Source organism: Schistocerca cancellata, chromosome 3 (assembly GCF_023864275.1).
Source record: "Schistocerca cancellata isolate TAMUIC-IGC-003103 chromosome 3, iqSchCanc2.1, whole genome shotgun sequence".
Classification (NCBI taxonomy): Eukaryota; Metazoa; Arthropoda; class Insecta; order Orthoptera; family Acrididae; genus Schistocerca; species Schistocerca cancellata.
The window spans coordinates 80,496,193-80,524,116 of NC_064628.1; the positions used below are offsets into that span (position 1 = coordinate 80,496,193).

A 27,924-nucleotide genomic window follows, 5' to 3' on the forward strand; every position below is an offset into this window, starting at 1 on the left:
TTTTCTGCTGCTGTTGATATTACAGTATACTTATCTGACCAGAAGTCCTTGTCTTTCTCCCATTTCACTTCACTGACTCCTACTGTATCTAGACTGAGCCTTTGCATTTCCCTTTTCAGATTTTCTAGTTTCCCTATCACTTTCAAGTTTCTGACATTCCACGCCCCGACTCGTGGAACGTTATCCTTTCGTTGATGTTTCAGTCTTATTCTCATGGTAACCTCCTCCTTGGCATTCCCCTCCCGGATATTCGAATGGGGGACTGTCCCGGAATCTTATGCCAATGGAGAGATCATCACGACTGTTCTTCAACTACAGGCCACATGTCCTATGGATCTACGTTATGTGTTTTTAATGCAAATTCTTCCGCCTTTAGGGGCAATTTCCCACCCCTAGGACAAGAGAGTGTCCTGAACCGCTATCATCTCCTCCACCCTCTTTTACAAGGCCGTTGGCAGAATGAGGGTGACCTCTTATGCCGGAAGCCTTCGGCCGCCAATGGTGATTATTAATCAAAATTTAATCATCGGCGGGATTCGAACACGGGACCAAAGACTATGAATCAAAGACGCTACCTGTAGACCACTTGTTCAATTACACAGCGCAAATTCAGAACGAAAAAGACTTGCAAAAAGTGAATATATATATATATATATATATATATATATATATATATATATATATACAGGGTGAGTCACCTAACATTACCGCTGGATATATTTCGTAAACCATATCAAATACTGACGAATCGATTCCACAGACCGAACGTGAAGAGAGGGGCTAGTGTAATTGGTTAATACAAACCATACAAAAATGCACGGAAGTATGTTTTTTAACACAAACCTACGTTTTTTTAAAAATGGAAACCCGTTAGTTTTGTTAGCACATCTGAACATATAAACAAATACGTAATCAGTGCCGTTTGTTGCAACGTAAAATGTTAATTACATCCGGAGATATTGTAACCTAAAGTGGACGCTTGAGTACCACTCCTCCGCTGTTCGATCGTGTGTATCGGAGAGCACCGAATTACGTAGGGATCCAAAGGGAACGGTGATGGACCTTAGGTACACAAGAGACTGGAACAGCACATTACGTCCATATGCTAACACCTTTTTACTGGTCTTTTTCACTGACGCACATGTACATTACCATGAGGGGTGAGGTACACGTACACACGTGGTTTCCGTTTTCAATTACGGAGTGGAGTAGAGTGTGTCCCGACAAGTCAGGCCAATAGATGTTCAATGTGGTGGCCATCATTTGCTGCACACAATTGCAATCTCTGGCGTAATGAATGTCGTACACGCCGCAGTACATCTGGCGTAATGTCGCCGCAGGCTGCCACAATACGTTGTTTCATATCCTCTGGGGTTTTAGGCACATCACGGTACACATTTTCCTTTAACGTACCCCACAGAAAGAAGTCTCGATGTGTAAGATCAGGAGAACTGGCTGGCCAATTTATGCGTCCTCCACGTCCTATGAAACGCCCGTCGAACATCCTGTCAAGGGTCAGCCTAGTGTTAATTGCGGAATGTGCAGGTGCACCATCATGCTGATACCACATACGTCGACGCGTTTCAAGTGGAAGAACCGTTGGCAGATCATTCTGTAGAAACGCGATGTATGTTGCAGTGCTCTCCGATACGCACTATCAAACAGCGGAGGAGTGGTACTCAAGCGTCAACTTTAGGTTACAATATCTCCGGATGTAATTAACATTTTACAATGCAACAAACGGCACTGATTACGTATTTCTTTATATGTTCAAATGTGCTAACCAAACTAACGTGGTTCCATTTTAAAAAACGTAGGTTTGTGTTAAAAACATATTTCCGTGCATTTTTGTGTGGTTTGTATTAAACAGTTACACTAGTCCCTCTCGTCACGTTCGGTCTGTGGAATCGGTTCGTCAGTATTTGATGTGGTTTACGAAATATATCCAGCGGTAACGTTAGGTGACTCACCCTGTATATATATATATATATATATATATATATATATATATATATATATATATATATATATATATATATATATGTGTGTGTGTGTGTGTGTGTGTGTGTGTGTGTGTGTGAGTGTGTGTTTTCATAAAAATGATAGATACGTGTTAAATAACGAAGAATAAATTCAAACAAATATCAGAAGTGATTCAGCGATTACTACTCTCGATCACTACCGTAGGAAATACGCAGCCCGTCGAAACTCTTCTACATATAGTGAATTAAAGTCGCTAGGAGAACTGCGAAGTCAATTTTCTTGAGAGATTTTGAGAGCTGTATCAAAGTGATTTCGGCGATTGCTATTCTACTTCTGAACTTCACGTGCCAAAAATATAAATAATTAGAAAAACCGACAGTCCTTGACTGCTGGTGCCCATTCTGTAACATTCTGTGCTAGCATGGTAGCATGTCTGAATGTAGTGCGTTGAACACTAAACAAATCTCGAATAACGACACAACGTTGTGGAAACACCATGTACATGATTAGAGAATCGGCTAATTCATTATTTAAATCTAATTATTAACAAAAAATATGATACAGTTTAAACTTAAAAAGATACACGTAACACATCATTTTCCGCAATGACAACATTGACATGTCTAACACGAATCCTTAGTAACTGAGACTATCCTACGTCCCTCAAAATTCAAGTGTTTGCGGTTACAAGACCACCATGTGGAATTCAAACGAAACATTATGAGACAAGCTAAGAGTTGTTTCTCAAAAAAATTCAGCATATCGTGCTATCTCCGTCTCAATGACTACATCTGTTACCATTATTTTGTGCGGTTATTTACGTAGATCGAGTGATAATTATGGTATGTTTCCTAAGGATGACAACGCAAATCACTCTGCGATAAGTGGCATGGATACATCATTCTTCCAACACAAGAAGAGTACAATCATCTTCAAGTAAGTAGCACTCAACCCGGAGGAACCTTGTTCGAATCGTGGTGGTACAACTATTCGTCGCCAGACCTGCATAGAAAGAGATGGACCAGAACGAATTGTTCGCGTCTAACAGACCCGACGCTCATGTCTTTCATTTGTACATTGTCTTATAGAGTTTATGATCATCATAGAGAAGCAGAACCCCCTCTCATATCGTGCTGCTACTGAAGATGGTAGAATGTCTGCCAGCGAAAACAGATACGTCATAATCAGCCACAATAACGATACACTGCTGAAACCGTGTAACTCACATCAACAAGGAGCAAATAGCGGCTGCAAACGCACTTAGAACGGAACTGCATTTTACTGCTTTTTAGATCTTTTAATGGGTTTCGTTTGCCAGTACAATAAAGGACACCGAAAACGTCACCACCAAAACTATTTTCTACGTGACCAAAACAGTTGTAATATTGGCAAGCGAATTCGATAGATAAAAATGAATAAGGTACGAGCTGAAGTTAAAAGCTGACTTTCTAGGCACGTATACATTTCGCTCAGAGCACGTCACGCGATTACAATAATTCATAAAAGCGGTCGGAGCAACGTGGGCGTGGGTTCGTTATGTCGGTCACAGGAGAGTGCCGTAATGACAGCTCCCATAAATCTTTGTGGCCAGCGAGTGTTAGTAACAGGCTGACCGACCGCGCCACATCCCGCCACCCCCACGCCAGTACATTTGATTGGCTGATGGGAGGGGTGGGTCGGATGATGGGGTGAGGGGGGGGGGGGGAAGGAAGGCGACGCCACGTTTAAAATAACACGCGCATTTCCCTAAACAAAACCTCTTGCTACCACGCGAATGTTCTGAACATATATCAGATGCACCAACATACACAGTAACCGAGATTCGTCGTTGGCAATAACACAGCTTGCGTTATTACATCACATTTTCTACACTAGTTCGTTTTCATTTACCCTTTAATATTAGTTTGCCTTGATAGATGCATGTTCTCCGTTTATACAATGAATGAGCCACTGACTGCGTATTTGTTACTTTACGATACATCAATTGGCTGTCGAGCCGTCGTATAAATTCTCGCAGCGTTACTACCACTAAAGGTCTGTGACATTTGAGATTATACATTGGGATGTTAGTAGAATGCTGATCTTAAATGTATTTTTATGTCTTTACTCAAATATTTATCAATAACATTTGCAGCTAACAAAACCTTTGATTCCCTTTATCATCTTTCAAAGTATATTGTCTTTGGTTTACTATATAATACCAAACAACCCTACATATATGACCACGCATGTCATTAAGTTAATGCTTGTTTATGGTTACATTCACGTGCTGAACGGTAGTTGTTCTTTAAAGTGTCAACGTCTCTAATGTAGATCACTTTCTCCACCTGGAATTCCAGCAAGAGTTGAGCTGAAAGCCATTTGGAAAAAACATCTACTCAAATGCTTTGTAAAATTATTTGTATGAAAATAAAAAATAAAACATTTTATAGATACATTTGAGGTACCTTTGAATTATGGTCGAAGTCATGTACAGCAAATGAGGTGCCGATTGAGAATTTAGAACAGTACTAGAGGATATTTGAGTTCTGTTTAATATCTAGGGAGTTTCCGCTAAAATATTGACCAAAATACGCCTCCTTCCTTAACAGGATCTGTTAGTAAACACTTACGCTAGTGCGATCGTTTTCATTGAGACATTTTTGGGTATCTAATTGCGTCGTCATATTGTTTATAAAGCCAACGTTTGGCCTCCCCGCCCTCTCCCCCAGTATTTCGTTTTATGAGGGTGGTGCACTTATTAATCGGTCAGTGCCGCTTTGCCGGCCGCTGTAGCCGAACAGTTCTAGGCACTTCAGTCCGGAACCGTGCTGCTGCTACGATCGGAGGTAGTAGCCAGCTGACATAACGATACCAAGAACTTTAAACATATTAGCCCAATTTTTTTCGAGATTAGATACATAAATAAGAACCACTACCGAATTAAACAGATTTATAGCTTTTTAAGGAAGAACATAAAAAATATGCTCACGAGCAAATCATACGTCAAATGAACTAGAATATCTTCTGGAGGATCTACACAGCCTATCATCCAATGTTAACGACATCACCGCCAACAAAAACATAGTAACCTGTAACAACATGGAGCTCAATATAGCTTTTCCATATGAAATACGTGGCCTTGTTGATACACGGTTCCTACAGAATCGCGTCCTGCAAGGATTCTGTTTTAGACCCTTTTCATTTTTCTCCTTTTATGTTCCCTTGTTATTTCTTTATGAGCTATGCAGATAGATGTTCCTACACTTTTTTTTATTTTGTTAGCGGTTGAAAGGAGGATATAAGATGAACATCAACAAAAGCAAAACGAGGATAATGGAATGTAGTCAAATTAAGTCGGGTGATGCTGAGGGAATTAGATTAGGAAATGAGACACTTAAAGTAGTAAAGGAGTTTTGCTATTTAGGGAGTAAAATAACCAATGATGGTCGAAGTAGAGAGGATATAAAATGTAGACTGGCAATGGCAAGGAAAGCGTTTCTCAAGAAAAGGAATTTGTTAACATCGAGTATAGATTTAAGTGTCAGGAAATCGTTTCTGAAAGTATTTGTATGGAGTGTAGCCATGTATGGAAGTGAAACATGGACGATAACTAGTTTGGACAAGAAGAGAATAGAAGCTTTCGAAATGTGGTGCTACAGAAGAATGCTGAAGATTAGATGGGTAGATCACGTAACTAATGAGGAGGTATTGAACAGGGTTGGGGAGAAGAGAAGTTTGTGGCACAACTTGACTAGAAGAAGGGATCGGTTGGTAGGACATGTTTTGAGGCATCAAGAGATCACAAATTTAGCATTGGAGGGCAGTGTGGAGGGTAAAAATCGTAGAGGGAGACCAAGAGATGAATACACTAAGCAGATTCAGAAGGATGTAGGTTGCAGTAGATACTGGGAGATGAAGAAGCTTGCACAGGATAGAGTAGCATGGAGAGCTGCATCAAACCAGTCTCAGGACTGAAGACCACAACAACAACAACAACAGCGGTGTAATACTTCTACATTTACTGTGAAAAGGGCAGACTTAACATTGCTCTTTGTTGCGTTCAGACACAGCCACATGACTTCTGCACTTGTGCCTGTTAACTTGAAAGTCTTCGTGTGTTTCAAAAATTAACTCAACTCGCGAGCATTATGTGTCGCTGGATAAAGAATTTTAAATGAAATCTTCAGGACGTAAGTTAGTGAAATTGAGTGATTAATTTCAGGGTCATACCAACTTTGTGTAAAGTTTGTAACTGTTTAGGTTCCGGTGTGTGCTTCCGTTAATTTTAGCGGCTATTTTGTAATCGTGTCAGATGTGTTGGTGTTTCCGCCTTCGTTAGGAGCAATCGCCACATGTGATGAGAGTTACGATTTCATCGTCGTAGGCAGCACCAATGAACAAGAAAAAGTGTTCTGCGCAGAACGAACCCAGGTTTGTGTGGCAGGGACCCAGTTCAAATTAAGTTATTGAATTTAGTGACTTTTTTCGGAAAGCTTTGTGTCGAATTCTATTCCATTGTAATTCGTCTTCTCTCCCCTCCTCCCCCAAAAATCCCAGTTTCTTTCTTCACGGTGCAGTTTCATGGTTTTGGAATAAGGTGCTAAGGTTCTTCGAACCACTATATTGCACTTGATTATGAGTAGAGAGGACACAGAATTATCCTCTCTTATATCAAATTTCCTAATTTCCTCGTTCACACCTTCACAGGTCATGTATGCCAGCGTTCCTACTGAGTCGTGGTAGAGTGTAATTATTACGTATGTCAAGGGGCCCATTTCACTTTCAATATTGGTTCAATAATGCTAGACGTGCTTTCTGTGATCGCTGTAGGCTATTTTAATCATATTCGATTTGCAAGTGTTCGAGTTCGTGACACATTTTCGCATACTACAAAATCTCCCGAGTAAGAAGTAGCTCAAATTTTTCAAGAGATAAAGTAATAATGATCAGATATTTCTCACCATGAGTAAAACAGATTACTTGATGTGTTTTTCTCCTCTGTTTGTGGGTGCAGTATCAGTAGCACCAGTACATTGAGTAGTCTAAATTCAGGATTTAAGGGCAGGTTCTCATTCAAAATGGTGGAATATTCGACTTTTTATTGCATTTTGTGAAAGGTATATCTGTCTAGAATGTTGGGATGAAATGGTTTTTCAATCCGTGCGTTAGAAAATTTCTACAGGCCATTGTCCGAAACATGTCACGGCTTCCGTATGACGCTCTCAGCCGGAGACGTTCGGTTCAAGCAGGAGACTTGTCGTGCTGTGACGCACGTTCAAAGAATGATTTGTACTGCAGTATGCGTGCAAATACAGTCGCCGAATAAGCTGACGAACAACGTGTGCCAAACGCAGAAAATCCAGCTCAGCGAGATCGGCTTCTCTCTACCAGAGGAACGAGGGAATTGGTCTCCAGGAACAATTCGAATTAGCGGAGGTGTACGATCCTGGAATTGCTGACTAAACTAACTAGCGAAAATTGTTTTTCTGTGATATTTTGATCGAAATTGGTCAAAACATAATATTTGGTCGGCCATATTGGATCATCCATTTTCAATTTCGGAAATCTAGCTTCAGATTGGTCTTTAGTGACAAAAAAAAATTCGAGATGCCTCGAGCTAGTGATGAATGCTTGCGTTAGATACGTATGCAGTTTACGGTTGTATGATCATATCAGTCCTTCATACTCCCAGCTAGGTTGGATACGCCCACATAAGGCACGCGTTCTCCACACGATGTGCTTACTTCATCGATTTCTTAGCCACTGGTGCCCCCAATACTTATCTTCTCACATTAAACACCTATCATCATTCCACAACCGCAATACCAGATCAGATACGTCTAGCATTTTGGCTGTACCTTTACATAACACAAAATCTTTCTCTGTGTCATTCTCCATCTCAGCCATACGACTATGGAACGCGCTCCCCTGTGATCTGCGTCTTATCCAGAACCACTTAACATTCAAGAGGGAACTCAAGACTTACATATTAGGGACGGTATAGCCACCATTTTCGTGCCCCTCTCATCTTTTTCTTTCTCCTCTCCATCATAGCTTCGAATTTTACCATGCTATTTCTCTTCCTGTAACCTTTCTACCTCTTTTATATCTCTTTCACCCCATTCTATCGTCTTATGTCTCTGCTTGATGAGAATAACTCACAAGCTGCAAGAATATAACGAGAAAATTCCCAACTAGCAATAGGACTGACATTCATAAAAGAAAAAATATGTTTACTTTCCTATACATAGTCATTACTTTTAATATTATTCTTGATTATTATAATTATTTTTTGATTGTTATAATTATCATTGTACTACTTTTATAATCTCTAATTTTTTTCTGTAACATTAATACTGTGTAACATGTTATATGTCCTTAATGTTCTGTAGAAACTGAAATTTGTTGAATCTGAGTATGCCTGGTTAGGTGTAAGAGAGGGCCTGAAGGCCCTAATCTTGCCAGGTAAAATAAATGCATAAATAAATAAATAAATAAAAACGTATTATTACACGTAATGTTTATGCAAATTGAGCAAATAATACATAAATAGTTTTCTAGAAATTTTAAAGAGATTTTTCTCGAGAAACCATTATTCAAAACTGGGTGCAACGTAGAATAAAAACGGTTCATCCTATTAAGTTGTAACTCTGACCCACGAAAAGTAAAACACTTTTCTTGGGAGCATTTATCTATTACATATGATATTCGTTAAAATTAACAATTTTTTTCTAAAGCCATAAAGAGAGAAACAAATCTTCAAAAATGGAACTCAAAGGTCGAGTTTGCTCCATATCGTTAAATTTAAGGTTATTTCCTTGTGGTTAGGTATAAGCTCCCAAAAATTTAATATAATATCGACTCATGTTACCCATTTTTGATTTCGGATAACTCCTGAGATATTACACTGCACGCCGTCTGCGTACTTCAAACTCGCAGGCCCTTGATCAATTCATAATTACGGCAAGGTCTTTTTTCCTTCGAAAATCTAAAGTAAAGTTCAGAGTACGATCCCCAAACAGATCCTTCGTATGTTTCTCCATTGTCTCAAAACAATTTCCAAACTTTGCCCATTTTTTGCTCATTTGAGTGAGAATCTGGCCTTAGTGAAGAACGTACGCCACCTTGAAAGGATAGCAGTACACGCACGTTAGATGAGTGATACACATGGAAAGCAGACTTTTCTTGGTTATTTGGCAGAAAATGATCTTTGCAAAGACAAAGGGAAGTTAATTGACTATAAATGGTAGAATATATGATTGGTAAGAGTGGGCAATATTTACTTACCAACAACTTCCAGGATTACTTGAAATACGAACTAGTAGACTGTTTTTAATCTGAGTACTTATTCGTAGAATTAGAACATCAAGTGATAAGTTTCCATAGGATGTACACAAAAGAATTTGACCACATGCTGAACATAGTGATGACGCTATCACAACCAAGAAAATGACGCGGAGAAGTGCGAGTAGGATTCGGCCTTTGAGATTCCCTACAAATTTCCTTATGTATGCAGATATTTCACCTACTGGTTCTGATGAGTGAGTTTCCGACTATCAAAATGTATCATAAATGTCAGTATCTTTTGATTGCGAAGACTTAGAAGCTTAATTTTTTTACACCACCGAGGACCGTAAACCTTACTATTTCACATAAATTTCAACTTCATACATACATGTGATGCCGAGGAGAAGGGATCTTAGAGGACGGCCATATATTTTGACTGCACTGACTTTGTCTCATTGGATGCTCTCCGGAGACCAATGTGCTCGAGGTCACTCACGATTTGGAAATCATATAGAAAGAGTCATTCGACGGTTTAAAACCAAACAAACCAAAGAAACTCGTGCGAAACGTTCATCAAATCTGGTCACAGTGTACTGCTAACAGTGTCTAACAAAATCAAAAATTGATTTTTTGAAATTCATCAGGTATTGTCAATTCTTGTCAATTCTCCGATTCTGCTGACCTATAAGCTTCTCTGATGGAATTATCCAGAGGTGTCACATACACTGTAGTATGATTCTTTATGTACACAACTCCCTGCTCCTTTTAACATAGTCACCTAATTATATTAGATGCAAAACAAAGTCATAGCGTCAAATTGTACTGTGACTAAATAGTCGAAATATTGGTTAACAGTTGTTGAGTGGTGTCTCTGTAGATGTAGTCAGAACAGAACACGCTTTCACTGTTGTGTTGTTGAAATGTGTGCATTTACCCCTGCTTGGTGCTATTTTTGCTTACGTAAATTGATAACGATCGCCAGCCGACTGAGTCAGTTAAGTCAGTAACATGAAATCGAATTGCCGGCATGATCTCTGGTGCAGAGAGACTCAGACATGTATCTTTGCACCGAGATGAGGAAGTTCTTTGTGCAACGTCAGAAAGAACCCGGAAATGAATGCAGACATTCTTTGGCGGGATCGCTGACTGGATTTGGGAGACAACGTACGGGTCGTACCTGAAATCATTTCACAACACATTTTATTACAGGGAATGCCTCGCACTTGGTGCAGTAGGACATGACTATTCATTTCTTTATTTGAAACTTATTCCCTTGCAATATACACTGCTTGACAAAAGCAGTGAACCTCGTAGACGGGGAGGAGGGAATGTGATGTTACTTTATCGGTTACAAAATCGAGTGGAATTTGCAAAAAACGTGGCAATCTGAGCCCACTTATCAATGTGACTTTGCACCACCTCTGGCCTACATGGATCCACTTGGTTAATTGGGGAGGGTCTCATACAGGCGTTCTACACTACTGGCCATTAAAATTGCTACACCAAGAAGAAATGTAGATGAAAAACGGGTATTTATTGGACAGATATATTATACTAGAACTGACATGTGATTACATTTTCATGCTATTTGGGTGCATAGATCCTGACAAATCAGTACCCAGAACAGCTACCTCTGCCCGTAATAACGGCCTTTATACGCCTGGGCATTGAGTCAAACAGAGCTGGGATAGCGTGTACAGGTACAGCTGCCCATGCAGCTTCAACACGATACCACAGTTCATCACCAGTACTGAGTGGAGTATTGTGACGAGCCAGTTGCTCGGACACCATTCACCAGGCGTTTTCAATTGGTGAGAGATCTGGAGAATGTGCCGGCCAGGGCAGCAGTCAAACATTTTCTGTTTCCAGAAAGGCCAGTACAGGACCTGCAATAAGCGATAATGCGTTATCCTGCTGAAATGTAGGGTTTCGTAAGGATCGAATGAAGGGTAGAGCCACGGGTCATAACACATCTGAAATGTACGTCCACTGTTCAAAGAGCCGTCAATGCGAACAACAGGTGACCGAGACATGTAACCAATGGCACCCCATACCATCACGCCGGGCGATACGCCAGACTGGCGATGACGAATACACGCTTCCAATGTGCGTTCGCCGCGATGTCGCCAAAAGCGGGTGCGACCATCACGATGCTGTATAAAAAACTTGGATTCATCCGCAAAAATTACGTTTTGCCATTCGTGCACCCAGGTTCGTTGTTGAGTACACCATCGCAGGTGCTCCTGTCTGTGATGCAGCGTCAAGGGTAACCGCAGCCATGGTCTCCGAGCTGATAGTCCATGCTGCTACAAACGTCGTCGAACTGCTCGTGCAGATGGTTGTTGTCTTGCAAACGTCCCCATCTGTTGGCTCAGGGATTGAGAAGTGGCTGCACGTTCCGTTACAGCCATGCGGTTAGATGCCTTTCATCTCGACTGCTAGTCATACTAGGCCGTTGGGATCCAGCACGGCTTTCCGTATTACCAACCTGAACCTATCGATTCCATTCTGCTAACAGTAATTGGATCTCCACCAACGCGAGCAGCAATGTCGCGATACGATAAACCGCAATAGCGTTAGGCTACAATCCGACCTTTGTCAAAGTCGGAAACGTGATGGTACGCATTTCTCCTCCATACACGAGGCATCACAACGTGTCACCAGGCAACGCCGGTCAACTGCTGTTTGTGTATGAGAAATCGGTTGGAAACTTTCCTCATGTCTGCGCATTGTAGGTGTCGCCACGGGCTCCAACCTTGTGTGAATGCTCTGAAAGGCTAATCATTTGCATATGGCAGCATCTTCTTCCTGTCGGTTAAATTTCGCGTCTGTAGCACGTGATCGTCGTGGTGTAGCGATTTTAATGGCCAGTAGTGTATCAGTCTCAAATAGTTCACAACTCTTATAACTGGTTCTTCATATCCTGGATACTGGCTTTGTGATGGAGTTGACATCCGAGCTTTAGCCAAACTTTTTCTATCTGGGTCTAATATGGGGAGCCTGAGTACTACGTGAATACCTCATAATCTAGCAGAAAGGTCATAGATACAAGTTCCATGTGTGTACAAGCATTGTCCTGTTGAAAAATGGCATCTCAATACTGTCCCATGTTCGCAGCCAGCGGTTCTTGTGAGTACATATGAAACTCAGGACAAGCCAATTACGGGTTGTGTTGTGGGTGATCAAACAATTGCCATCGAAAACGCTGCAGGAGCTTCTTCATTGCCCCTGCAGTGTGCGGCTGAGAAGTGTCATGAAGAACTAATGCAGGACAGTTATGTTGTATCGGGTCTACGACACCAGCCTAAATCTCTCACGAGGCCAGGTCCTCATACTTGGCGGAAGATACTATTTTTCATGCATTTTTGTGTGTTCACTGTGCAGTGACAATTGAAAAGAGCAACGTGCTGCAATCGATGGGCATACTAGAGTCACTGTCCAATATATCTGTGCAAAACTTCATCGGATCTTCACAGAGGTTTCCGTTTCGCGACCAATCGGGATTCACTTTCCGAGTAAGCCTCGCAAATCTGATTCACAAACGTACACCACTGGCCATTAAAATTTCTACACCACGAAGGTGACGTGCTACAGACGCTATATTTAAGCGACAGGAAGATGCTGTGATATGCAAATGATTAGCTTTTCAGAGCATTCATACAAGGTTGGCGCCGGTGGCGACACCTACAACGTCCTGATATGAGGAAAGTTTCCAACCGATTTCTCATACACATACTGCAGTTGACCGGCGTTACGCGGTGAAACGTTGTCGTGATGCCTCGTGTAAGGAGGAGAAATGCGTACCATCACGTTTCTGACTTTGATAAAGGTTGGATTGTAACCTATCGCGATTGCGGTTTATCGTATCGCGATATTGCTGCTCGCGTTGGTCGAGATCCAGTGACTGTTAGCAGAATATGGAATCGGTGGGTTCAGGAGGGTAATAAGGAACGCCATGCTGGATCACAACGGCCTCGTATCACTAGCAGTCGAGGTGACAGGCATCTTATCCGCATGGCTGTAACGGATCGTGCAGCCACGTCTCGATCCACGAGTCAATAGATGGAGATGTTTACAAAACAACAAGCATCTGCACGTACAGTTCGACGACGTTTGCAGCAGCATGGACTATCAGCTCGGAGACCATGGCTGCGGTTACCCTTGACGCTGCATCACAGACAGGAGCGCCTGCGATGGTCTACTCAACGACGAAACTGGGTGCACGAATGGCAAAACGTCATTTTTTCGGATGAATCCAGGTTCTCTTCACAGCATCATGATGGTCGCATCCGTGCTTAGCGCAATCGCGGTGAAGCACATTGGAAGCGTGTTTTCGTCATCGCCATACTGGCGTATCACCCGGCGTGATGCTATGGGGTGCCATCGGTTACACGCCTCGGTCACTTCTTGTTCTCATTGACGGCACTTTGAACAGTGGACGTTACATATCAGATGTGTTACGACCCGTGGCTCTACCCTTCATTCGATCCTTACGAAACCCTACGTTTCAGCAGGATGATGCACGACCGCATGTTGCAGGTCCTGTAAAGGCCTTTCTGGATACAGAAAATGTTCGACTGCTGCCTTGGCCAGCACATTCTCCAGATCTCTCACCAACTGCAAAAGTCTGGTCAATGATGGCCGACCAACTGGCTCTTCACAATACGCGAGTGACTATACTTGATGAACTGCGGTATCGTGCTGAAGCTGCATGGGCAGCTGCACCTGTACACGTCATCCTAGCTCTGTTTGATTCACTGCCCATGCGTATCAAGGCCGTTATTACGGCCAGAGGTGGTGGTTCTGGGTACTGATTTCTCCGGATGTATGGACCCAAATTGCGTGAAAATGTAATCACATGTCTGTTCTATTATAATAAATCTGTCCAATGAATACCCGTTTATCATACGCATTTCTTCTTGGCGTAGAAATTTTAATGGCCAGTAGTGTATTCTTGTAGACGACAAGCACTGGCTGCAGTCAATCAAGGCATGAGAGCAATATGCATACAGTCATGATGTTTATTTGAACGGAAAACATATACATTTCATGGTTACCTGGCGAAGAAAGCGAGCGCCTCGGCAGGAGTGCCCTGGAAAGCGACGCGGCCCTCGGCGAGCAGCAGCAGCCGGTCAAAGAGGGCGTACATCTCGGAGGAGGGCTGGTGCACAGTGGCCACCACGGTCTTGCCCTTGGCGGCCATCTGCTTCAGCGTCGACAGCACCGTCAGCGCCATGAACGAGTCCAGCCCGGACGTCGGCTCGTCGCAGAACATCAGTGGTGGGTCGGTGAGCACCTGTGACAATTGTCAGTACCTGTGGTGAGTGTCAGTACTATTAGCCTTCTGTATCACGACCCAGTCTTGACACATATTAATGAGCTGTAGCTGGTAAAACGTCGGTAACGAAAGTGCGGCCAAAAACATCGGGAAAGACTGGCTGTTATACCGGGTGATAAAAAAGTCAGTATAAACTTGAAAACTGAATAAATCAATGAATATTGTAGATAGAGAGGTACAAATTGACAGACATGCTTGTAATGACATGGAGTTTTATTAGAACAGAAAAAAAGTTCAAAAAATGTCCGACAGATGGTGCTTCATCTGATTAGAATAGCAATAATTAGCATAACAAAGTAAGACAAAGCAAAGATGATGATCTTTACAGGAAATGCTCAATATGTCCACCATCATTCCTCAACAATGTCTGTAGTCAAGGAATAATGTTGTGATCAGCACTGTAAAGCATGTCCTGAGTTATGGTGAGGCATTGGCGTCGGGTGTTGTCTTTTAGCATCTCTAGAGATGCCGGTCGATCACGATACACTTGCGACTTCAGGTAACTCCAAAGCCAATAACCGCACGGACTGAGGTCTGGGGACCTGGGAGGCTAAGCATGACGAAAGTGGTGGCTGAGCACAGGATCATCAGCAAACGACGCGCACAAGAGATCATTCACGCGTCTAGCAATACTTTGTTTTTTTTTTTTGTTTTAATAAAACCCCATGTCATTCCAAGCATGTGTGTCAATTTTAACCTCTCTCTATATACATTATTCCGTTGTTTATTAAGTTTTCAGATTTATACTGACTTTTTGATCACCCGGTATTTCAAAATTTGTCGTGTATGGCGCCCAAATGATGCGGCTAGATGCGGCGTGTGCCGCCAGTGTAGACATGATCCTTGAACAGTCTGTTGGAGACAGGTGTGTAGTGAATATGACAGCAAGTCACGAGTTAACCGACTTGGGACATGTGATGTTAATCGATGCAAAACTGATGAGTCGTAGCATGTCGAAAGTAACATAAGAATTCGGGTTTGTGAAGATAACAGTGTCTACGATGGATCGGTTTGGGAGAGAGTATGTTTTCACACGCGTAAGTCGCCGTCTAGAATTACCCAAAGGCGTTCAAATGGCTCTAAGCAATATGGGACTTAACATATGAGGTCATCAGTACCCTAGGCCTAACTAACCTAAGGACATCACACACATCCATGTCCGAGGCAAGATTCGAACCTGAGACCGTAGCAGCAGTGTGGATCCGGAATGTAGCGAATAGGACCGCTCGGACACAGCGGCCGGCCCAACGGGGTGATCAATCGTCTTTGTTAGTCAGAGTTCCACTGATTTGAATAAGGCACCTCAGGAACCCATTCCTACGACGACAGGGCGAAAAAATATACGTCGCAAAGCAGCCGATACCGAATACGATATCCAGTGCCTTCTCATGACTTTCGGCTTCTCATTGCATTATCTAAGAAGGAAAGAAGCACTGGAAATGACGAATAAACACAAATTAACATGCTGTCAATACAATGTGTGTGTATGCCACCAAATATTGAAATGGGAGATTACTATATGTACTATAGAGATATACTGCTATACATGTTACCAAAGTTTCTCCGCCACATAGACTGTCAAATACATTGGGACTTCCTACTTTTGCATGTGACATACTGCCTCGGAAAAAAATTTGAAATTAACTGCAATCCCTCAGTTCAGATTATGGCTTTTTGGGATCTAGGCCTTGTTTATAGTTTTTATTCTGGGATCGGAAATCATTTTCGAATACTGTCATTTGATAACCCTTAGACACACACCCAATTAGATGCAATCTGCCTCAGACAACCAACCTCGACCATTAGGGCGTGAAAGTAAACGTCCAAAAACCAATTGACTCCAATTAGCTATTTAACACTGCCCACTTAACCGCGAAGTTTGATTTATCATGCTTTTTGACTCACGGATATTTAACCAAGTAATAGGTTGACTTTAAAGGCAACTTGAAATGTGTGATGTAAAACAGCGATGCGCACAAAAACAAGCACAATACTTCGCTGTAACAAGGTGGTGGTCTGTGATATATCGATCTTGCATGCTCTACATTGAAATTATCGAGACGAGTGACAAATATGTGAAGACGAGGGTGGAGAGGCTGTTTTGATTGGGTATAAATGACCAATTGACTCTGGCAGCAGTATGTGATAAATAGATCTGTATGTAGAACTTCAGTAAACATTGTACTGATTTCAAGCTGCATGAAACACTCACAACAAATAACTCTTCTGGTGTCGTTTCTGTTGTGGCGTAGCAAGACAGCCACGCCACTCGGAAGTAGCCGAAATGCACGCGTTACACACGCCGGCTGGCGTGAGGTCTGAAACAGGATACGTAATGAATGCTATAAAGAAAAGTACGTAGCTGCTGTAATACTTAACTTTAATCCACCATTGTGGTACATCGCTCTTGCCGATACAAATGAGACTCTTTAAATACAAGCACTGTAAGGCTAATGGCGCCTTGCTAGGTCGTAGCCATGGACTTAGCTGAAGGCTATTCTAACGGTCTCTCGGCAATTGAGAGAAAGGCTTCGTCAGTGTAGTCGCTAGCAAAGTCGTCGTACAACTGGGGCCGAGTGCTAGTCAGACTCTCCAGACCTGCCGTGTGGTGGCGCTCGGTCTGCAATTACTGACAGTGGCGACACGCGGGTCCGACATGTACTAATGGACCGCGGCCGATTTAAAGCTACCACCTAGCAAGTGTGGTGTCTGGCGGTGACACCACAGTTTCTGCGGACAGTAATGAGTTTCTTATGTTGCGCACCTTGAATGGAGCAGCTGACGGAAACTGGACTGGAGTGGAACAGTTTCGGAGGAATGTAGGAACACGCGAGGTTTTGGAGTAGCGTAAGGTCACGCGAGGGAATGTCACGCGAAGGAATATTGATATTACGATGTATACTGATAGATTGCAGAAAGGGAAACCTACATTTATAGCAGCAGTAGATTGGGAGAACGCTTTTAACAAGGTTAAAACGAACTCGAACTTTGGAATTCGGAACTTATCAGGAATAAAACACAGGGAGCGGAACATTATTTTCAGCTTGTACAGAAACCACACTGCAGTTATGGAAGTGGAAGGACATGAAATGGAGACAGCAAATGAGAAGGGTATGGGGCAGGGTTATAGTCTATACGAAATGTTACTCAATCTACATACTGAACAAGCAATGTAGGAAGTCCATGAGAAACCTGGGAGGGGATTTTGAGATCAGATGGTATTAAAAGTCTGGCAGAGACGGCAAAGGACCTAGTAAACCAGTTAAACTAGCTAGACACTGCCTTGAAAAGAGATTTTGAGATGAACATGAACAATAGCCAACCAAGAGTGGTAGAGTGTAGTTGAATTAAATCAGGTGATTCCAAAGGGATTAGATTGTGAAATAAGAAAATAAAATTGCTCGATGAGTTTTGCCATTTGGCCAGCAAAACGACTTATGATGGACGAAGAGTGGAGGATGCAAAATCAAATAGGGAATACCAAGAAATACATTCATAAAGAAGAAATATTTTAAAACGGAATATAAAATTAAGTGTTAGGAGGTATTTTCTGTAGATTTTTGCCTGGAATGTGGGGTTGTACAATCAGATCAAATAGGGAATATCAAGAAATACATTCATGAAGATCAAATAGAGAATACCAAGAAATACATTCATGAAGAAGAAATATTTTAAAACGGAATATAAAATTAAGTGTTAGGAGGTATTTTCTGTAGATTTTTGCCTGGAATGTGGGGTTGTACAATCAGGTCAGTCAAGAAGAGAACAGAAAATTTTGAAACCTGATGCTACAGAGGAAACGTTGATATTTAAATATGTAGATCCAATGAGGAATTACTCGATCGAACTGTGAATAACGAAACTAGTGCTACAGCTTGACAAAAGGAAGTGATCGGTTGACAGCATATATCCTAAACATCTTTCAGTGATCACTTTGGTAAAAAAAAAAAAAGGAGGTTTGAGGGAGGGTATAAAGTCCAGAATGAGATCATGACTTGAATATGGTAAGCAGATTCAAATGGGTGTAAGTTTCAGTAGTTCTGCAGAAACGAAGAGCCATGAAAAGTATAGACTATCATCTGAAGAGCTGTATCAAACCAGTTTTAGGACTACAGAAACAACGTAGTCTTACACGGAAGCAGACAGAGAGCCCTCTGCGGTAAGGCTGAACGGTCCTCCGCGCATTAATACACCAGACAGGTGCCACAGAAGCGGTTCTCGCCGTTAGAAGAAGTCGGTGTGAGGCAACATAACATAGCTAAGGAACCTCTCCAAAGCAGTGCATAGGAGCACAGTTAGGTGTACAACGTAAAGCATTATCCTCTTCGCATTCGGCCGTTTGCTATGAAACCTGAAGTTCTAAATAACCTCCACAGCAAGAGCTCTGCGTCACAGGAACCCCAGTTCTGCTGCTGTGAAGACGCATTTTCGCGGCTGCTACAATCTTCAGATCACGTGGTCCTGCCGATCAAGCGCCTCCTTGAGATACATTCACTGAATGCAAGTGGCACCGGAAAGACCAATATGATATGGCAGATTAGACTGAGAACCAATTAATGAACTACACTACTGGCCATTAAAACTGCTACACCACGACGATGACGTGCTAGAGACGCGAAATTTAACCGACAGGAAGAAGATGCTGTAATATGCAAATGATTAGCTTTTCAGAGCATTCACACAAGGTTGGCGCCGGTGGCGACACCTACAACGTGCTGACATGAGGAAAGTTTCCAACCGATTCCTCATACACAAACAGCAGTTGACCGGCGTTGCCTGGTGAAACGTTGTTCTGATGCCTCGTGTAAGGAGCAGAAATGAGTACCATCACGTTTCCGACTATGATGAAGGTCGGATTGTAGCCTATCGCGATTGCGGTTTATCGTATAGCGACATTGCTGTTCGCGTTGGTCGATATCCAATGACTGTTAGCGGATTATGCAATCGGTGGGTTCAGGAGGTTAACACGAAACGCCGTGCTGGATCCCAACGGCCTCGTATCACTAGTAGTCGAGATGACAGGCATCTTATCTACATGGCTGTAACGGATCGTGCAGCCTTGTCTCGACCCCTGAGTCAACGGATGGGGACGTTTGCAAGACAACAACCATCTGCACGAACAGTTCGACGAAGTTTGCAGCAGCATGGACTATCAGCTCGGAGACCATGGCTGAGGTTACACTTGACGCTGCATCACAGACAGGAGCGCCTGCGATGGTGTACTCAACGACGAACCTGGGTGCAAAAATGGCAAAACGTCACTTTTTCAGATGAATCCAGGTTCTGTATACAGCATCATGACGGTCGCATCCGTGTTTGGATACATCGCGGTGAACGCACATTGGAAGCGTGTATTCGTCATCGCCATACTGGCGTTTCACCCGGCGTGATGGTATGGGGTGCCATCGGTTACACGTTTCGGTCACCTCTTGTTCGCATTGACGACACTTTGAACAGTGGACGTTACATTTCAGATGAGTTACGACCCGTGGCTCTACCCTTCATTCGATCCTTACGAAACCCTACATTTCAGCAGGATAATTCACGACCGCATGTTGCAGGTCCTGTAAAGGCCTTTCTGGATACAGAAAATGTTCGACTGCTGCCTTGGCCAGCACATTCTCCAGATCTCTCACCAACTGCAAACGTCTGGTCAATGGTGGCCGAGCAACTGGCTCGTCACAATACGCGAGTGACTATTCTTGATGAACTGCGGTATCGTGCTGAAGCTGCATGGGCAGCTGCACCTGTACACGTCATCCTAGCTCTGTTTGATTCAATGCCCACGCGTATCAAGGCCGTTATTACGGCCAGAGGTGATTGTTCTGGGTACTGATTTCTCAGGATCTATGCACCCAAATTGCGTGAAAATGTAATCACATGTCAGTTCTCGTATAATATATTTGTCCAATGAATACCCGTTTGTCATCTGCAATCCCTCTTGGAGTAGGAATTTTAATGGCCAGTAGTGTAGTTGCTTGCAAATTGCGATAGTCAAATCTTCCGGTATTACAATGGCGAATAGTAGATATGTTTGCGTCTCGTCCACCAACGCCCCCATGCTGCAGCCGAGGTAATCTGCCAAATTATACTGCCGTATGTTATCACTGATACCGCTCTCGCTGATCCTCAATTGTTTGCGTTTTCGTCCTTTTGTGTCCGGCAATTACTTATGTGTACGAATTTCTTGATTGACCAAGACTGCCCATTGGTCTCGTAACAGAGTTCTGATACCAAGTTGCTTCTCCTATAAAAGTCAGTATCTTTTCTAGCCTCTTCTATATATTAATACATTCGAAGAGAAAATACGACGCATGATGCAGGAGTTATACAAATTGGGCACAAACTGATATTCATACGGTTATCGACGGAAAACGCAAAACTCTAAACTTTGGCGGCCGATGGATGAATGTGTGACGCTGCAGTGCGATTTCACGGTGCAGCTGGCGAGGACAGTTAACATGGAACATGTCGATGCCAGAGCATAAAGTCTTTGCTAATTTCATTTCATACGTACGGAGATGGACGGTTCCTACGCCTCACAGACAGGCGCGTAAACAATATACCCAGATATCAGCGTTTGAGAGAGGACGTGTAGTTGGGCTCAAAGAAACTGGATGAATCAATGGCGAATCGCTCGACATTTGAATCAGAGCGATACCACCATTCGATGATGTTGGCAGGAACGGGTGTGCCAAACCCGAACACACGGTCAAGAAGAGACGACAGAACGTGAGGACAGAGCTAATATGAGAGAGGCACTCAGAGTACAAGATTAATTTTGATCGATACGACATGCAACTGGTACTTCAGTGACCACAAGGATCATTAATAGGCAGCTTATACGAAAGAGGCTTAGCTCACGGAGTTCTTCCGCCGGCTAATATTGACCTCTGTACACGAGCAATGCTGTCTGCCGTAGTGTCGGGCACATTAGGCCTGGAATCTCATTGACTGGAGTAGAATGGCCTTCAGTGATGAGTTCCACTTCTGAACTCAGATGACCAGCGAAGAGGAAGTATCAACAGACGCTGTAGATAGCAGTGTGTACCAGCATGACTGTCACCCATTGTATGGCCCGACGGTAGCCACCCTTTCCTTTCATAGCAGATCCCCTTTGGTTGTCATCAACCTTGCGCCACAGCTGTACGTCGAAGTTATCTATGCGCCCTTTTGTTGCCCTCCATGCCAAACGATCCTGGGCTTACATTTGAGCAAGATAATGGCCACTCGTAAACGGCAAGAATTTCTACTGCTTTTCCGCGTGCTTGCCAAACCCTAGCTTGGCTAACAAGGTCGCCTGATCTCACCCCAAACTGAGAATTTTCGGGGCGTTGACAGAATTTAGCACTATATCCCTTAGGAGGACGTCCAACAAATCTGTCAATCAGAGCCAAGCCGAATAACTGCTTGTATAAGGGCCAGTGTTGGACCAACACGTTATTGTCTCACTCGATTTTTGAAGATCATTCTCTTGTATAAATCATCCAGTTTTACTGAAATAGTAATTTATTTGTTTGACTTCTTAAGTAATAGAACCCAGTACGTTGTTCTTGATGGTGAGTGTTCATCGGAGGTGAGGGTATCATCTAGAGTGCCCCAGGGAAGTGTGGTAGGTCCGCTGTTGTTTTCCATCTACATAAATGATTTTTTTGATAGGGTGGACAGCAATGTGCGGCTGTTTGCTGATGATGCTGTGGTGTGCGGGAAGGTGAGTGACTGTAGGAGGATACAAGATGACTTCGAAAGGATTTGTGATTGATGTAAAGAATGGCAGCTAACTCTCAATATAGATAAATGTAAATTAATGCAGATGAATAGGAAAAAGAATCCTGTAACGTTTGAATACTCCATTAGTAGTGTAGCGCTTGACACAGTCACGTCGGTTACATATTTAGGCGTAACATTGCAGAGCGATATGAAGTGGGACAAGCATGTAATGGCAGTTGTGGGGAAGGCGGATAATCGTCTTCGGTTCGTTGGTAGAATTTTGGGAAGATGTGGTTCATCTTTGAAGCAGACCGCTTATAAAACACTAATGCGACCTATTCTTGTGTACTGCTTGAGCTTTTGGGATCCCTATCAGGTCGGACGGAGGGAGTATATAGAAGCAATTCAGAGGCGGGCTGCTAGATTTGTTACAGGTAGGTTTGATCATCACGCGATTGTTACGGAAATGCTTCAGGAACTCGGGTGGGAGTCTTTAGAGGAAAGGAGGCGTTCTTTTCGTGAATCGCTACTGAGGAAATTTAGAGAACCAGCATTTGAGGCTAACTGCAGTACAATTTTACTGCCACCAACTTACATTTCGCGGAAAGACCGCAAAGATAAGAGAGATTAGGGCTCGTACAGAGGCAAATAGGCAATCATTTTTCCCTCGTTCTGTTTGGGAGTGGAACAGGGAGAAAAGATGCTAGTTCTGGTACGAGGTACCCTCCGCCACACACCGCATGGTGGATTGCGGAGTACGTATGTAGATGTAGATGTAGATGTAGAACATCACATCTACTGTTTCCCGCTCCATTTGGATAATTCCTTCGTGGTTTGTAGCCTTTTTTTCTTTTCTTTCCGAGTATGTGATTGTAAATCTTACGAAAATATACATATTTAATTAAATCTGTGGCAGACATATTTTTGAATAGAGTTGTGTCATTCCCTTCCGGCGTTAATCTACTCATTGTCACAGTAAAGACAAGTTCAGCTGAGCCGTGTAGTAGGAGATGTATTCGATGTTTTAGGAACGGTCACTCCTAGAAATAGGATAATGACTGTTCGTTTTTAAGCCACTGAGCTTGTAACGCGTTTTCACGTTTTTCGCAACTGTTTGTCAGATAATAAAGAGACCATTCCTCAGGACTGTATGTCTGCCGATTCAGTTCGGCCCTGTTGTATAATGAACAAAGTGCGGGAGTACGATCAGGTCAGCTTTGTGACTGCATTGAAGAATTCCTAACAAAATGTCGTTTTTTCCAAAAACAGAACACAGCACGCCGTTCTTAATGCGGCGTCAGACGTAAAACTGACCTCGAATGTACCTCAAGGGAGTGTAACACGACCATCACTGTTATAAATACACAGAAATGAAAGGATATCGTCGGAAACTGCACGAAGCTATTCGCGCAAGTGCTGTTGCTCTATAAAATTTTAGCGGATTAGAGGAAGAGCAGCAGAGGGTAACGCTTGCTTCTGGAAACGTCAGCTGACCATCAGGAGAAACATACCTTACATATCACATATGAATGTGCAGAAAGACACGTTGTTGTATGACTTGTATGATCACTCGATGGAAAAACAATCACGTGAAGCAGTCACGTCCATTAAAATCTGAGAATATGGGTACGGATCTATTTGAAGTGGAACGACCTCATTGAACTAATCGTAGCAAATGCAGATACCGCTGGAAGAGTCATGAGGAAGTATACTCCACTCACGAACGAGATAGATTACAAAACTCTCGGTCTGGCACCCTTACAAGAGACGATTGATAGAGCAAATGGAGAATATCTCAATTACAGTAGTTTCGTGCAGTAAGCTAGGATATGCTCATCCGACTCTAGCGGCGTATATTACAAGAGAAGTGTTGTGTATCACGGTGTGGTTTAATGTTAAAATTTCCAAGAGAGTAGTTCAACAATATATTGCCACCTCCTAACTCGTGAAAACATCAAGAAAGTGAAGTTATGGAGATTAGATGCTTCGTGGATCAAATGGTTCAAATGGCTCTGAGCACTATGGGACTTAATTGCTGAGGTCAATAGTCCCCTAGAACTTAGAACTACTTAAACCTAACTAAACTAAGGACATCACACACATCCATGCCCGAGGCAAGATTCGAACCTGCGACCGTAGTGGTCGCGCGGTTCCAGACTATAGCGCCTACAAGCGCTCGGCCACCTCGTGGATCGTTCCCGCCCACAGGGAAAGGGGGTATTAATACACTCCCCCACATCCACCATACAGTGCTTACTGAGTAATTGTGCGGGTCGGATGGCAGACAGGAAGAGGATGACAACTCCTTTGCTTTAACTTCATTAGTAATTACACATTCCTGACATTATCAATATGGGGACGATCTGCAGTGTTTGGTAACTCAAGAAAACTTCAGATGCGAAGATCGGTTAAAAAAAGCATTTTAATGGTTGACCGCTTTCGACAGAGCTATGCTGTTGTCAGCAATTATTTTAAAGCATGAGATCCGATGACGACAGCATAGCTCTTTCGATAGCGGTCATTCAATAAAATGCTTTTTAGCGACCTTGGCCTGTGAAGTTTCCTTCAGTTACCATCATTGGTAATTGCGGGATGGCAGTAATTTTGATCACCTATGGGTACACCGCAGGGAAAGAACCTAATAGAATCACAACAGACAACATAGAAGAAATTACAGTCAAGAGCGCCAGACTAACAAGGAGCAATAATAAAGAAATCATAGTTGGAAAATTGAACGTACAAACGCTGAGAACTGTACACAGAGAAGATGAGATCGAAAATTCACTAAAAAAATTAAAATTCGATATACTCGGACTTTGCGAAGTGAGAAAGACAGGTAAAGCCATCATAGAGAAGTCAAACGGCTATCTGCTGCATTACAAGGGATCAACCCCAGGACAAAGAGGAATAGGCTTCATCATCAAAAGCTACTTAAAATCATCCACACAAGAAATAGTGAGAGTGTCAGAAAGAATAGCAGCTTTGAAACCTACTACACAAAGTCATCAAATAACAATCATACAAATATACGCCCCGTCAGGAACGAGTACCGACGAGGAATTACCAATCACCAATAAACATAATAATTGGTGATTTGAACAGTAAAGTTGGCCCCCAAAGTCACGATGACGAAGACGCAGTCGGATACACGACTTTGGAACTAGGAACAAACGAGGAGAGAGAATGGTACAATTTGCTCAAGAACACAAACTGAAAATAACCAACACCATCTTCAGGAAAAATCAAAACCTAAGATGGACTTGGCGCTTGTCAGATGGCAAGACGAAAAATGAAATAGATTACATTCTAAAGGACAAACAAAACATAGTAAAGAACATCCTAGTGATCTCACAATTAAAGTTTAGCACAGACCACAGAATGGTGAGGGCAAAAATAAAAATTCCAGAGAAACGAAGTAAAGTAGGAAAAGCAAGCAAACCAGAAATAGAAAAACTGAACAGACACAAATTTAAACAGGAACTACAGAAGCAACTACAACAAGCAAATATCAGTACAAAACAAAGCACTCAAGAAAAGTATTACGTACTAGAAAAATGCATATACCAAGCTCACAAGGGCACAAGCAAAGACGAGGAAATGAAGAAATGTCTAAGCAAATTAAGTCAGCTGACCGACCACGGATGCTAAAAACCAGAGATATTTCAGACAGGAAAATACACAAAACTAAACAAAATAGCGAAAAAGGAAATACGAAAAGATATCCGTAAGCACCGAACACCAACAACGAGACAAATACTAGAAACAAATAAATCAATTAGAAAAGAGAGGATAAGCGACTAGGGTGGTGAACAATGGATACTAGGAACGAAGAATCAGTCGGGAGAACATCTAAACACAAGAGAGTATATAATCAAATCAGCAACGGGATTCTAAAAAGCAATATACACAAGTTCTCTACCAAACAAAGAACAAAGCCACAGATCGCAACCCTGCCGATCCAGACCCAAACACCACTGCAACCATACCCGCTATAATACACAGTGAGTTTAGAACAACCATCACGGAATTCAAAAATGGAAAGTCACCTGGGGATGACAACACATACAGTGAGCTCTTAAAAGAAGCCCAAGGTCTTCTTATACCGGTCATCACAGAAGCGTTCAACAAAATCATACAAACCGAAAATGATATATACATATATACGAAGATGGTATCTGTACTTTCGTACGCGAGTAACGAGTATAATGGGCGGGAGCAGTACGAATATAGTGCGGGATAATACGTTGAGAATGTGGGTCTCGCGGGAGGCGTGCCAGAGACAAATCCCTGCAGTTACACTATCCTCAGATGGATAGGGTGTCTGCTATTTAAGCAGGAGATCCGGCTTCGAGTCCCGGTCGGGGCACACATTTTCATCTGTCCCCGTTGACATATGTCAATGCCTGTAAGCAGCTAAGGGTTCTCATTTCATTGTAACTACATAAACTGTTCACGAAAATACTATCAAGCAATTAACAAAACACTAGACAAGAACCAACCTTCAGAACAAGCAGGAATTCGCACAATGGACCAAATTCAAACCATTAATCAGATAATAGAAAAATCGGAAGATCGCCACCTCAAAATACACCTTGCTTTTGCTGATTACAGCAAAGCATTCGATACTATCGAACACGCAAACATAGTTCAAGAACTAAGAAACCAAGGCGTAAGACGCACAATGCACCCAACTGCTAAGAAACATTCAAAACTACAGCTCTGCTCGTGTTAAAACCGAAGAGACAGTCCAACTTTTCCGCGTGGAAAGAAGAGATAGACAAAGGTATAAATCTCCCGAAAACTATTTACCTGCATACTGGAGGACATATTCACGAAACTAAAATGGAATAAGAAAGATGGAATATGCCTCAACGGCAAGAGACTAACAAATTTGAGGTTCGCTGACGGCATAGTCCTCTTCGCCAAAACTGCAAGAGAACTGCAATCAATGCTCCAGGAGCTTAACACACAAAGCAAGATGGCAGGATGAACAAATCTGAAATGCAAATAATGACAAATGGATTAGAAACCTCAATATATCTTGAAGGAACGGAACTAATGTATGCATCACAGTACACATATCTAGGCCACATAATTTTAACAACTAACTGGAAACAGAAATAAAAGGAAGAGTTTCATTAGCTTGGCAATCTTTATGGGCCTTAAAGTTCATATTGCTAGACATAACCCTGAATAGGAGGGTCGAAATGGAGGCAATCGAAAGCTGCGTTCTTCCAGTGTTATTATATGGATGTCAGACATGGGCTCTCAAAGCCAAAGAGAGAGAAACACTCTACACGTATGCCAAAGGAAAATGCAGAGGAAGATCCTTGGAATCTCTCTGAAAGACAGAACATCGAACACCTCGACACAGAAGGTCAGCAACCATAGACCGGCTACGAAGACCAAATGGAAATGGAGTGGCCACATGGCGAGGCTGCAAAACGACAGATGGAAGGAAAGTTCTACCACATGGGACCCGTACATAGGCAAGAGACTCCAAGGAAGACCAAACACAAATCGTCGGACTTACCCATAAAATAAGCAGGAAGACAGTGGACCATCATAGCCACAAACGGAAAGGAGTGGAAAGAACTAGAACTACAACTAAATGGTCAAGTGTA

At 42.5% G+C, this 27,924-nt stretch overlaps 1 protein-coding gene across 1 annotated transcript in view; it reads right to left on the reverse strand.

Annotated features, from left to right (window-relative positions):
- Window positions 1-27,924, reverse strand: part of LOC126176127 (protein white-like) — a 297,207-nt gene that overhangs the window by 184,436 nt on the left and 84,847 nt on the right. Inside the window, exon 5 of the mRNA XM_049923264.1 lies at window positions 14,310-14,548. Coding sequence (XP_049779221.1) covers window positions 14,310-14,548 — 239 coding nt within the window. The remainder of the gene's footprint in view (window positions 1-14,309; window positions 14,549-27,924) is intronic.